Source organism: Toxorhynchites rutilus, chromosome 1 (assembly GCF_029784135.1).
Source record: "Toxorhynchites rutilus septentrionalis strain SRP chromosome 1, ASM2978413v1, whole genome shotgun sequence".
In the NCBI taxonomy this organism is placed as follows: Eukaryota; Metazoa; Arthropoda; class Insecta; order Diptera; family Culicidae; genus Toxorhynchites; species Toxorhynchites rutilus.
In genome coordinates, this window is record NC_073744.1 from 9,003,908 (window position 1) to 9,015,007 (window position 11,100).

Sequence of the window (11,100 nt, forward strand, 5' to 3'; positions counted from 1 at the left end):
GTACAACATTTCTAGTTTCACTTATGTAGGTATAGCATCCCTCATGAGTGTATCTTGCGTTGTATTTGTGGAGCAATTAAATCCAACAGTTTTTTCACTTTTTCAGGTGTTATTCTCAACACTGCTCTGTACTCTCGGGGATCATCATCGTAGAGTTACTTCAATATTGTATTTGTTGCTCCTTTTTTTTGCATCCAATTCCTGGACCGAATCCTTTTTTCTTTCTGCTTTTTCCGGATAGTACCTTCAGTTCAAAGAAATTCAGCACAAAGTATTTTTAAACACGGCCAGTGTGTGTTTAGCGATAAAATTGTGTAATGATAAATTCAACTGAAAATCTAAGACGAAAACTGCCAATAAAGAAGTCGATTTCGGATCAATCATCTGACAAATTCGGATCTGATTGCTGTTTCTGACGATTTGATGGACATTTGAAAAACCGCCTGGCATCTCTGGAAAACCTGTGCCGTAGTATCTAGTTTCTTGCCAGCAGCTCACATTGTGTGAACGGACAAGGCGAGTCAACCATTTGTCAAGCGAGTTCACCGGGTCAGTAGCTGCTCATTGTGAAGCCAGCTACTAGCAACGTATAAATGGGCCTTTAGACGAAGGCAAACAAACCGTTCGTCATGATGAAATATGTCCGTGTCTGAGAGAGAGAGAGAGAGCAATCTAATACAGAACCGAACATGCGACGAATTGAAAGTGCAACAAAAACGATCTCTTTACTACCACAAACGCGATATAAAAATGGCTTCCCAGAAAACTTCACTTCACCAAACCATCTCAAAAACATCTTCGAAGAATTGAAAAATCTAATGGTTTCGAAATCACATGCACTATTTTTTGCCATTCAAAATAAAATAATCAACACAGCACTAACGCGCACATATTTTTCAGTATGCTGCCTCCTGCTCAACACAATGAAAACACAAGAACTCGCCAACGAAATACGCGGAGCACAAGAAATACACGTCCGCACCCGATGGCCGCTCGATTAAAACCCCTTCTTCATAAAACGATGTTCTTATGCACAATCTGTCGGAAAACACCAAAAAACTTATTGTTTGTTCTCAGTATTCCAAAAAACAACAATTTGTTAAATTGTCCCCATGATATTCTAGGCATAACTGTCCCACCATGAATTTTTGAACTTATAATCAAGCTTGATTGATTCAAGTGAGGCTAACTTTTCACATTTCATTAAACTTATAAAAAACCCAGTTGCTGATTTTGTAACACGGGACATGGCTTCCTTACGGTGGTGCTGAGAGCAGACAAACGACCACAAAGGGTTAAATTACACGTTTATGTGAATCTCGAACTGCGTCTGCCTGATATGCTTATATTTTTTTTTTTAATTTATTTATTTATCAGGCTCATTAGCATTTTATCTGTAACAGAGCCGGGGTTTTATCGTGTACATGTACATATGTTTATGTTTCTATAAATTGTAAATTACACAGTAGAAGTAGTAGCCATTTAGGCGTTAGGTTTTCTGTTCCATTACATTATGGTAAATTACACTGTAGTAGCCATTTAGGCGTAAGGGTATTCTATCTGTTCTTCCATTGTTCAGTAGACCGGACAGCGGAGACAGTTGATATTGATCATTGTTGGGTTATTTATAGAACAGCAGCCCGATGTTTCTTGCAGAGCAGAGCAGTTGTATGGATGAATCGATCTTTGTTCCACCGTGGATCGATCTCCATAGCTGATGATGGTTGCGTGGACGTAGTTATTCTATAACAACACAAAGATGGTCAATTGAGGGCCCTGAGTTTGAACTCACGATCGATCGCTTAGTAAGCGAACGCGTAACCAAGTGGCTACGAAGACCCCCGGATATGCTTATTTGATGTCCGGTAAATTAGTTTTGCGATAGTACACATCATAAAACGGATGTTTTTTTATTTCGCCTTAATCTGTCGTGATGGATAAAATCAGATTTTTTGAATTTTATATGATCTTCATTACACCAGATGTATCCTTCGATCGAAATTATATACGATTATGATTCGACACCACTTTATATACGACTTAGAATGTGCCAAGTTATACGATTTGATATTTGCTGGGACGGTCATCCTACTTCGTGAATTGTTCAAGAAATCACAGCAGAAGTCTTGAAATTGTTTTAATCGATCGCAAATAAGTGTAAGGCAGTCGACATTTTAAAAATATATATTTTTTCAGAAGGTGGTATAGTTATCAAGTTGCACAAACTTTCATCCATAAAAACACTTTTCGAACATTCGAAACACTCAATCAAACCACAGAATGTCGATAAAAAATCCTTCGAATTTCATCTTTCGGCCATGATTGAGCTCTTTATTCGTCGCCTAAGTTACTTCAATTGTGGATTAAACTGTAATCAAATTTTCTACAGTTGAAAATTCTATGCCCAACGAGCCTTTCTCCTGTTACTTGCCAAAGTTATTGACCGGAGCAGTGGAAATCTGGATTAAGTTGCTCGTTCCATATGCTCCGTTTATACATTAGATTCACTCGAAACTACGTCGGCGTAAAATTATTATTACAGTATGGAAATCGAATCAGTGTTACTGTCAAGTTCATAACAATGTGGAGTGGGGGATATTAATGAAGATAACCGGAACCCATTTTGCGAGGAATAAAAATCCGCATTTATTGTCATGAATTGAATTGTCATTCTTGAGTACACTGACCTAGATGAAAAGTATAATTAGTGCGGAGAAAATTATCGTTTTACCTGCTTATAGTTTAGACACATGAATTACCCTGTAATACCCAAAATTACAACACTAGAACTTTATTGGTGCACCGAAAAACGTTGCCCGTTATCAGCTATAGCCGTCGAAATATTCGCAAACATTGGCGCACACGTCCACCAGAACCAGAACTTATCGCTTGACGATTCCAAACGTCAGACCATCACTTTCAATCGTGCACCTGAAGGGGGAATGCCGGGGACGTCGTGTGACAGGTTAACACCCTCACCACCCCCAATGCATTAGAAGAAATGCGAAAGCAGGTTCATTTCATTTCATTTGTGGCTTTCAATATAAATAGGTAGCCAGGTTCTTGGGTTGGCAATCAGTTCCCAGCTGGTGTTCGGTAAAACGCGATCAATTCAAAACGGGGTTGCCGTAATCGTTTCACACTGCACATCCATATAAATGGCAATGTCCCACAAAATGTTACTCGTACTGCTGGCAGCCACGTGGCTTACGGTGGCCAACTGCAACGTAATCCTGCGGGACGACGCCGAAAACGAAGTCGATAGCAACGATGGTGAAATCGATTTGTCGCATCTGGGGACGGCGATCTACGGTGCGCCGGATCCGTCGGTTGGCGAGCGGGTCAGCCAGTACAACCCGGAGACGGATCTGGTGAACCCGGAGGAGCTTGGAACGTACGCCGGAGGAGACATGCTGATAACGAGACCGGCGGGAAGGAACGGTCTGGCCGACAAGAGCAAACTGTGGTCGAATGGTGTGGTGCCGTTTGTGATCGAAGGAAATTTCGGTGAGTGAGTGAGTGATCGGCGATTCTGATCAGTTGGAACTGCGGGTCGTTGTTACACTAGTGGACTAGTAAAGTTAGGAATTGGTACTTAATTGATTTGATTTGTTATTCAAATCTCAGTGTTTCCGAAAATGGGAAGTCGATCGAGTTTCGATCGTATTCGAGGCACAGTTGGCAATTTGTCACATACTCGTAAATTTCGTCTCTCGGTTGGGGAAAATATGACTCTCTGAGAAAATGCTGCTTGATTTATTCAACTCCGTAGTAAGCGTGATGCGTGAAGAACTCATGATGATCCAATGTTCCTAATCGACAGAGACATCAATGTTTAATTTCTGAGCAAAACGAATTTTCAAAGTGTACTATCAAAACTTGTTCTCAAAAAATCCGGAAAATCGCTTCTATTTATTTCCTTCAAGATTAATTTCATATCTTTGGATCTGATTACAAACATTGGGAGTGTCAATGCCATGTGTAGAAATTGTGAGCAGTCATTGTAATTTTTTTTAAATTATCCGCTCGGGTACATTGAGTCAAATACATCAGACTACCGACTGCTTCCTGATACGGAATGTTGGCCATCTGGTTCGTCTCGTCCGGGGTTTTTGGTGACACCTCTTTGTTTAGCTTGTCAGTCATCGGTGTCTTGGTTGGTTTACATTTTGCCATGTTGAACTTGGCCAGCATTGTTTCAATGTAGTCTTTCTGATCCAACGCAATAGTATCATCGGTCCGTTTTATTCGAATTCCTAGTTAACTTTTAGTTTCACCCAAGTCCTTCATCCAAAAGTTTTCAATCAGGAACACCTTGACACGCTTGATCCAGTCATCATTGTTCGAAAAAATCATCGACGTATAACGCAGGGGTCGTAGTTCGTATAAGACCAAACTTCTTCAGCCTCGAGTCCAGCTTGTTGTTCCACACTTAACTTAACTGCTTGAGTTCGTACAACGCCTAGTTCAAGCAGCACACAATTGAACGATTCTGGGGATTCTCGAACATCGGGGGCTGCTCCATATAAATCTCTTCTTCCAGGTCTCCTTGGAGGAAAGCGATGAAGGCGTCTATCTGCTAGATTTGCAAATCGTACCTGCCATGCGATGCCAGCGCGAACAGGTATCACAGCGAACTGTGACGAACGACGGGGGAGTAAGTTTCGTCATAATCTACCTGTTTTCGCTGCAAAAAAAACCTTTAATCACCAACCTCGACTCGTTTCCGCTCGAATCATGCTTAGTCTTGAACACCAACTTGCATTTTATCGTCTTCCTGCATTTTTGGAGTTCTGCCAGGTTCCAGGTACCGTTGCTAATCAGTGCATCGTTCTCCTCCTGCATGGCTGCTTTCCATTTTTCGGCATCAGAACGCGACATCGCATCTTGTGGTGTAACAGGATCACTTGAGATGCCGTTCGCACCGTCGATCTTCTGAGTCGCCATTCCGCTGATCTGGCCCAACCAATTGGTTCCGCAACTTGCTCATCATCGGGTTGATTCGGTTGCACGACATCGTATCGGGGTATCTGTGAAAAGTGGGATCGGGGCAAGGCTTTGATCGAAACTACGAACTGATCAAACTTGCCTGGAAGATGATGCTTCCGACCGCTTCGCCTCAACGCCAGTGACCTAGGCGGATAAAAACTTGGAGCGGACGAAGCACAGTCACATCAATCATGGTATCTGTCGAGCTACTGCTAATGTTGCTTAATGCTTCTTCACAGTCGCCGTCTTCGAAGTCGTTGTGACTGCTTCAGTCGCTGCACTTGTCCCTTCCGTAACTTCTGGCGATAACGACACGTAATCCTCGACATCCAACCTGACCATCGTGCGAGCACTTCCTCGATCCGCTTCTGATTCACGACCGTAAGTTGTCCCTTCGTTGATGAATCGAATATCCCGGCTCTTGACGATCTTCCTGGTCTTCAGATCCGATAGACGGTAACCCTTGATGTCTTCATCGAATCTTAACAGGAAGCTAGCTTCCTATTTCGCATCCCACTTGTGTCGTTTCGGTTTCGGAACATGACCCATTCCAAAGATCCTGATGTGCGACAATTCCGGCTTCAAAATGGTTAGCTTCGATGCTCATTTCGCCCTTGTTCGCTGCAACAACGTTACCATTTAATGGCTTCATCTCCTTCAATAGCACCTTATAATGAGTCATGTGAACTGTTGGTCCGCAGTCGAAAAACCAATCAGCGTTGCTGTTGGACTCGATCGATGACAAGACGACGCAGAAATCTTGTTCCTTCGTGCTCCGGCAATCCTTTGCGATTTGCCCGAATTTCTAGCATTTCGGGCCCTTCGATTTCATCTTCGGTTGGTTGACCGGTTTCTGTTGCTTGTTGAGGTTGTGTGTCATTCACCCGAATCCCATTCACCGGAAACACGTTTACTCGGAGCACATTTACCCGAATGTAACAAATTCCGGAATGCAACATATACCCGAATGGACATTTACCCGAATGTAACAAATACCCGAATGCGACATTTACCAGAATGGAATGTTCACCCGAACGAAGTATGAAAAAATCCGATAAATCAGATTATGAGTTTTTTTATGAATCTCCTGTTACGAAGTTTCGAATTAAAATGAAAAGTTGTGATGAGGAAATTTAAAACAGATGTTGAAGACTTCGCTTTGTCATTTTAAGAAATTAGTGTAGGCAGATGCCGTCTTCTTTCCTTTCTGTATTGATCTTTAAGGCCAAGAGATCTTCCAGAAATGAGCATGGGTTATGGGATATTCCGAAAATTAAGCAGGTAACTTTAACATGAAAAACTAAAATGAAAATGTGAAATGAATAGATAAGAAAAAATGGTACTTACGTATTTACCACCGCAGCGCAGATTTTAGCATGAATTTATTATTTAGTGATGAAATTTATTCTGAGATCAATGTAATGGGGGCTAAGTACCCATTTAACGAGGATAAGGAACCGAGGTGGCACCAAGCCGCCGAGGTGACACAATCCAAGTCGGCCGCCGACCCGCTGTCGGAAGCGGCGGCCTCTCGCAAGCAAACCTGTGTTCCACCGATTTCTCGGTTTGTTTGAAACATAGGAGACGATCCTTTAGTCATGTCGGACGTCAGACGACATACGTTCACCCGGTGCATTACGTTTGCCCGGTTAATTATGCATGTCATGTATTTTGATCTCATCAAAATTGCACTTCAGTGCCATAATACGTATGTACCAAAATTGTCAGCTTTCTTTTAAGTAAGCGGGCTGCATCATCCATATGAATGGATAAACTTCATTATACGCTATAAAACTACATTCTTTCACTTTTTATTATTTTTAAAAGGATTTTATTCAACACCCCTATTCCTCAAATTGCATTACCCGCGAAAAATACTTTTTGAACGGAAGTGAACGTTCGAGACAAACATGAGACAAAACTTCATATAACACTGATCAGAAATAAATATACAAATACTTCCTAATAATAAAACTTGCGTATTATTCAAATATATCTTCTCGGGTAAGTGTTGCATTCGGGTAATTGTTACATTTGGATAACTGTCGCATCCGGTTAAATGATACATTCGGGCAAATTTTGCATACATTAGTTCTCGAGTTATGCAGAAATTAGTGTTTTTCTGTATAGCAGCCACCTTCCACCAGAGGAGACCATAGAAAACCATAGAAGAATATATTGTCCCCTGAAACCTCCACATGCCAAATTTGGTTCCATTTGCTTGATTAGTTCTAGAGTTATACAGAAATTAGTGTTTCATTTGTACGGCAGTGAACCATGTGTACGACGATAAAACCAACATAAAAACACTAATTTCTCGAACTTTTCACAGACGCCTTCGGCATGCAGCTGATTGAAGATGCTATGAACAAATACCATGCCGAAACATGCATCAAGTTCGTTCCCCGCACCAAACAGCAGGATTACATTTCGATCCAGAGCACGAACAGCGGTTGCTGGTCTAGCGTTGGCCGACTTGGGGGCAAACAAGAGGTTAATCTGCAGATACCTGGCTGTACGACCAAGGTCGGAACGGTTGCCCATGAGTTGATGCACGCCGTTGGTTTCCTTCACGAGCAGAATCGTGACGATCGGGATGACTTCGTCTTGATTAAGACAGAAAACATCCAACCAGGTACGGAAAGCAACTTCGTCAAGGCACGCAGCAACTCCGTCAACAGTCATGGTGTCAGGTATGACTATGGCAGCATAATGCACTATTCGGCCAATGCGTTCTCCGTCAATGGAAAACCCACAATCGTCCCAAAAGTGAGTAGCCATTCAACTGATTATCAAAAAGTTATTCGTCGTTTCTGAATTTGAATACTCAAGAGCACGTGTGGGAGTGTGTTTTGAATTTTTCGTGATATTCCGGTTTTGGTGTTTTTCCTTCCATATTCTCTTCCTGCAGAAAACATTCTCCGGTACGATGGGACAACGGGATGGTTTTAGCAAACATGATCTGCAAAAGATTAACACTATGTACAATTGCAAATAATGGAATCTCTCTTTGGTACTGGACGCACTCATTGTGATTAAAACATCAACTACCTCAACAACAAACAAATTTATCATTTACACTAGTCCTAATAATGTTGATCAAACTTTCAGCAAAGCAAAATAAAAAGTTTCAAACCTTGATTTATTCATTCCTGGCTTGACTCCGAGTACCACACACACGATGCACCACACTCGAAAACGACACTCCCACTATTATATCCATCAAATGTTTTCATGATCATACACAGAAAACCGGTGGCAACAAGATGGGCCAACGAGACGGCTTCTCCAAAGGTGACCTTAGCAAGATCAACTCGATGTACGGCTGCAAAGGAACTACCGCCAGCAGTGGCAACGGAACCAATGCATCGAAACCCCAACGGCCGGCGAGTGGTAGGCCTAGCAGACCTAGCAGACCAAGTAAACCAGGTGTTACGGGAGCCCAAGTAGTTGGTTTCATTGGCAATCTCATCGGAGCCTTTGGGGATAACGAAACGTCCAACGCGTTGAGAGAACAATAATGGGGACAACCATAAACAAGTTCAAATACGATCAAACAACACAACGAACAAATCTCGCTTCCTACCTCATTTTTGTCGCAATTCACTTTACTTACACGGCGCCAAATAAACTTACAACTAAGAAATCGGCTTCGTGTTTTAACGCTTTCTTTTTCAGTACCCGGTGATAGGTTTACCAATGGGACAGCGAACAGACTTCTCACCAGCTGACGTTGAGAAAGTTAATCGAATGTACTCATGCCCGAACGTGGTTCGGTCGCCCTACCCCGTGATACCCTTTCCGAATGGTCGTGTTGGTCCAACTGATGCAAGCTATCCAAACTACCCAAACCAACCCTGTTATCCAGACTACTATCCAAGAGGATCACCTTATCCCGGATACTACCCAACCGAACACCCTGGAGCATACCCTTATGGTGCCTACGATGGATGGAATGCAATTAAAAAATAAAGTAGATAAACTTCAATAACAACATCAGTTTATTTCAACAAACAATTACATAGCCAACCCTGCCCCTTCATACGTCTTGAAGATCTTCTCAACCGACCAGATATAGGCGGCGGTTCTCAAATCCAAACACAGCTGGTACTGATTGGCAACGGTCATTATCCCATTGCCGGCTGATTCGAGCACATACTTGAGCCCGGAAGCCACAACATCCGCCTCACTTGCATTATCCAGATAGTGTTTCAACGCGTCGGTTGGATTTACCTCCGCACAGACTCCGGCATCCCTCAGCGAACTCTGCACCGATTTCAGCACCTCGCGGAGATTTTCCGATTCCTGGCGGAACGAGAGCTTCCCAAATGAGATGTGGTTGATGTTCTTCAGGTACTCAAAATAGGAAGCCGTGACGCCTCCGGCGTTACAGTACAGGTCCGGGATAATGAGAATTTTACGACTCTGGAGGATCGTATCAGCAGCTGGTGTTGTCGGTCCATTTGCCCCTTCCGCAATTATTTTGGCTTGGATTTTGCCTGCATTTTCCGAATTGATCGATTTCTCGATTGCCGCTGGAATCAAAATGTCGCACTTGTGATGCAACAAATCCTCGCTCACTTCCTTAGCGCCTTTGAACCCTTTGATGCTTTTATTGAGACGCGTGTATTGTAGAAGCTCTCCTATGTCAATTCCATCCTCGTTCAATAGCGAAACGTTGATTTCCTTGATACCTATAATCTTACACTCAGCCTGTGAAAAGTAGTGAGCTGCATACATTCCAACGTTTCCAAATCCTTGTATGATAACAGTTTTTCCCTTCAGACCGGGCTCCAGTTCGATGGCAGCCATCCATTCCTTTTCTCTGGCGAAACAATTAGTCGCGATGAAAACTCCCCTTCCGGTGGCTTCTACGCGGCCTCGAATTCCTCCTTGATGCAAAGGTTTGCCGGTAACCACGGCCAAAGCGTTAATGTCTTTGTGACCAATCGTCTTGCTGTACTGATCGGCTATCCATGACATCTCCCTGTTACCGGTCCCCATATCCGGCGCTGGAACGTCAATTCCCGGCCCGATGAAATTCTTCTTCGCCAATTCGGTTGTGTATCTTCTGGTGATGTTCTGCAGCTCTTTGCTGCTGTATTTGCTCGGGTCGATCCTGATTCCACCTTTGGCCCCACCGAAGGGAACATGAACGCAAGCGCACTTGAACGTCATCAGCGCTGCCAAAGCGCTAACCTCGTCCCTGTTCACATCCATCGAGTACCGAATACCACCCTTAACCGGGAGCCTATGCAGTGAATGATGCGACCGATATCCCGTCATAATCTCGTACTGCCCACAGTCTCGGAACAGCGGGATACGGAACTCGAGCGTATTTGCCGGCGTGTCAATGAGTTGAATGATAGTTTTAACGCGTGCCTTCCGGTCCTCGTCGCTCATCAGGGGATGCTTCTTCAGATACTCGATCAGCCGTGGTTCCAGCTTGACGCATGCCTTGTGGAAATAATACTGTATCATTTTGGAAAAAATGGGATCCTTCTCCTTGGCGATCTGTTGTAGGTCCTTGGGGATGGTGTGCTGGTAACGGCCAAGCGGCCGGGAGATTTTCCTCAAATTAATCTTTGCGAGTGACCACATTTTTTTTTTTGCTGCTGCAAATGACAGTTGAATGTTCTAAAAAGCGACTGGCCTACTTCGAATTCATCTAAATTCTGCCATATTGGACCATTGAAAAAGTATCAGTTTTTTCATTTTTGAGTGAAATTGGTTTTTGTTGAAAATCAATTCTCATGAAGTAGGGGTATAGGATTGATTTATACGTGGTTTCTTGTCCAAATTTGTTCAATAAAATTTGTTTAGCTTGGTTTTCGTTAAAACCTATGAAATGTTAAGAATATCAGATCGAATAAATAAAATTTCTTAAATACGATTAAACACATCAGAATGGCTATCGAGAGAGCGATTTCTGGTTTTGTTCATCACCAGTTCCCCTATATGTTGTTCATTATTATCTCTAGTATTTAGCCATTTTTTGGATAATTTCATAATTCCATTTTTTGTCGAACTTCTGTGGTATACTGGAAAAAATATTTTCAAGTATTTTTCGACAGCTCTTACTTCGTCAAATGTTTTTTTCCATCAAGATAG

At 42.7% G+C, this 11,100-nt stretch overlaps 2 protein-coding genes across 3 annotated transcripts; one reads left to right on the forward strand and one right to left on the reverse strand.

The window, feature by feature from the left end:
• Window positions 1-3,088: 3,088 nt before the first annotated feature.
• On the forward strand, window positions 3,089-8,604 carry LOC129762954 (zinc metalloproteinase nas-4). 2 transcript variants are annotated; one of them, XM_055761589.1, is made up of 3 exons: window positions 3,089-3,507; window positions 7,322-7,758; window positions 8,238-8,604. In XM_055761589.1, exons 1-3 carry the CDS (start codon window positions 3,159-3,161, stop codon window positions 8,508-8,510), a joined length of 1,059 nt encoding a protein of 352 aa, XP_055617564.1. In that variant the 5' UTR covers window positions 3,089-3,158; the 3' UTR covers window positions 8,511-8,604. The 2 variants fall into 2 exon arrangements, with proteins under 2 accessions (XP_055617564.1, XP_055617565.1); XM_055761590.1 differs by lacking the exon at window positions 8,238-8,604 and adding an exon at window positions 7,901-8,130.
• A 127-nt stretch (window positions 8,605-8,731) lies between these two features.
• LOC129763587 (glutamate dehydrogenase, mitochondrial-like) lies at window positions 8,732-10,615 on the reverse strand. Its single transcript, XM_055762827.1, has 2 exons — window positions 9,011-10,615; window positions 8,732-8,930 (listed from the first exon to the last, which is right to left on the reverse strand). The coding sequence occupies exons 1-2, from the start codon at window positions 10,588-10,590 to the stop codon at window positions 8,732-8,734; spliced, it is 1,779 nt and encodes a 592-aa protein (XP_055618802.1). The 5' UTR covers window positions 10,591-10,615.
• Window positions 10,616-11,100: the final 485 nt, after the last annotated feature.

What these genes read in the sequence shown, in the direction of transcription:
- LOC129762954 (XM_055761589.1), top strand. Translation starts at nt 3,159, where the DNA reads ATGGCAATGTCCCACAAAATGTTACTCGTACTGCTGGCAGCCACGTGG. An exon ending in TGTGATCGAAGGAAATTTCG is followed by an intron (nt 3,508 to 7,321) that starts GTGAGTGAGTGA and finishes AACTTTTCACAG; the next exon opens with ACGCCTTCGGCATGCAGCTG. An exon ending in AACCCACAATCGTCCCAAAA is followed by an intron (nt 7,759 to 8,237) that starts GTGAGTAGCCAT and finishes GATCATACACAG; the next exon opens with AAAACCGGTGGCAACAAGAT.
- LOC129763587 (XM_055762827.1), bottom strand. Translation starts at nt 10,590, where the DNA reads ATGTGGTCACTCGCAAAGATTAATTTGAGGAAAATCTCCCGGCCGCTT. An exon ending in GAAGGGGCAGGGTTGGCTAT is followed by an intron (nt 8,931 to 9,010) that starts GTAATTGTTTGT and finishes CATCCATCGTAG; the next exon opens with GCACCATAAGGGTATGCTCC.